The sequence below is a fragment of the Ambystoma mexicanum genome, chromosome 9 (genome assembly GCF_040938575.1).
Source record: "Ambystoma mexicanum isolate Mex_15411 chromosome 9, UKY_AmexF1_1, whole genome shotgun sequence".
NCBI classification, from domain to species: Eukaryota; Metazoa; Chordata; class Amphibia; order Caudata; family Ambystomatidae; genus Ambystoma; species Ambystoma mexicanum.
In genome coordinates this window covers 1,539,481,382-1,539,483,486 of record NC_090931.1, presented here as the reverse complement: position 1 = coordinate 1,539,483,486, position 2,105 = coordinate 1,539,481,382, and the positions used below count along the sequence as shown (strand labels likewise).

Sequence of the window (2,105 nt, the reverse complement as noted above, 5' to 3'; positions counted from 1 at the left end):
ACAAAAACTAGCAGTTACCATCTGCTCTCTCCTATGCCAGACGATACTGCTTATACTTGTGCTTTTACCTGTAAACTATATAAATGTATGTACAAATGTAAATGTAAATGTATATAATGTATTATGTAACCGCTTCCTCAAGCGCCCTTTTACCCCTGGGTCTGGAGCGCTATATAAATAAATAAAACAAACAAACAAACAAACAAGGACCTTTTTCAGAGAATGGATCCTTCAATGCCCGCACAGCATTGAGGAGTGCTGAAGCTTAACTTGCACTTTGTAAGCTAATAAGGTATGGCAGCTCTGATACCTCCTCACGGTTGAGATGTCACAGCAGCTGCACCCCTGGGCCTTCTCCCAAGTATGGCCCTTTGATGGAATATGAGAGAACATTTACAGAATCTTCACTTGCACTGTGTGGGTCTTCTGATGCCTGCGCAGAGCTGAAGAGTGAGTGAAGATTTTCTTGCACTCTGTGCATCCATGGGGCTTCCCCCCAGTGTGGATCCTCTGGTGTCTGCTCAGACTAGAGGAGTGCCTGAATGTTTTCTTGCACTCTGTGCATTCATAGGGCTTCTCCCTAGTGTTGGTCCTATGGTGTCTGCGTAGATTAGACGGGTGTCTGAATGTTTTCTTGCACACTCTGCATTCATAAGGCTTCTCCCCAGTATGGATCATGAGATGTTGGGCCATATATGAATTCATAGTGAAACTTTTCTCACATTCCGTACACTGGTGTGGTTTCTGTCCAGTATTGATCTTCTGGGACTGGCTTAAATGTGAACTTTTGTCACCTTCTGTAAACTGGGGCAATCCATCTCCGGTGTGAGATTTCTTATGTTGCCTCAGGTATGACATAGAGTTATACTGCTTACCACATTCAGTGCATTTGTAGGGCTTCCCTCCTGTATGGATAATGCTATGTTGGATCATATGTACCTTCTGAGAGAAGCTTTTTCCACACTCCATACACTGGTAGGGTCGGACCCCAGTATGGATCTTCTGATGCACATACAGATTTGATCTCTGAATGAAACTTTTCTCACATTGCGTACACTGGTATGGTCGTTCCCCAGTATGGATCCTCTCGTGCTCGTAAAGATTTGAGCTCCGAATGAAACTTTTCTCACACTGCGTACACTGGTAAGGTCGCTCCCCTGTATGGCTCCTCTGATGCTGGCTTAAATGTGAGCTTTGTGTGTAACTTTTGCCACAATCAGTACACTGGTACAATCCTTCTCCGGTGTGAGAATTCCGATGTTTCCTCAGATATGACATAGAGTTAAAGCACTTGCCACATTCAGTGCATTTGTAGGGCTTTTGCCCAGAATGGATCATGTGATGCCTGCTCAGATGTGATTTCACAGTGAAGCCTTTCCAACACTCCGTACACTGGTAGGGCCACTCCCCAGCATGGAGCTTCTGATGCTGGTGTAAATGTGAGCTCTTTGTGAAGCTTTTATCACACTCCATACACTTATAGGGTCTCACAACTGTGTGGGTTCTCTGGTGTATAATTAGACCCGTCCTGTTATGGAACATCCTGGCACAGATAGTGCAGGTAAATATTTTACCCTTTATGCGGACCCTCATATGTATCATGAGTTGGGAGTGCTCGATAAAGCTCTTATCACAGTACGTGCATCTTCTGGGGTTCATTTGCAGGCTCTTGGTTTGGGTTCCATTTTCTGTTGAAGGAAGCAGATGTGCAAGGTATTATTTCATGTCACCGTAGAGCTGAAAAATTAATGGATCTGGGATAGAGCTGTGTGGTCTTGATCCCATTTCCCTCGAACATGAGGGGCGATCCTAAGGGAATCCATTTGTCCCCTGTCAGCAGATTACATTCAGCCGTAAAAATACATTTTTTTTACAGCATTGATAGGTTTACACTGTAAAATAAATAAATAATAAATTAATCTCTTTTGAGCATTCCTCTATCCAGAGCATTGAAATAAACAAAATGTAATTGCTGGGCAAATTCTAAAATAATTTCAAATCATAATGATTACCATATCCTCGAATACAATTCATTACATTGTGAGATGAATTAGGAAGACCTTAGTATAAAAACCACTTTTACCTTGTAATGCAGAATTCATCAT

At 42.6% G+C, this 2,105-nt stretch overlaps 1 protein-coding gene across 1 annotated transcript; it reads right to left on the bottom strand.

The window, feature by feature from the left end:
• Positions 1-393: 393 nt before the first annotated feature.
• On the bottom strand, positions 394-1,542 carry LOC138487575 (zinc finger protein 502-like). Its single transcript, XM_069614049.1, has one exon. It carries the CDS (start codon positions 1,540-1,542, stop codon positions 394-396), a length of 1,149 nt encoding a protein of 382 aa, XP_069470150.1.
• Positions 1,543-2,105: the final 563 nt, after the last annotated feature.

Bases quoted from the DNA above. Each gene is read 5' to 3' on its own strand.
- LOC138487575 (XM_069614049.1), bottom strand. From the start codon at position 1,542: ATGTTCCATAACAGGACGGGTCTAATTATACACCAGAGAACCCACACA.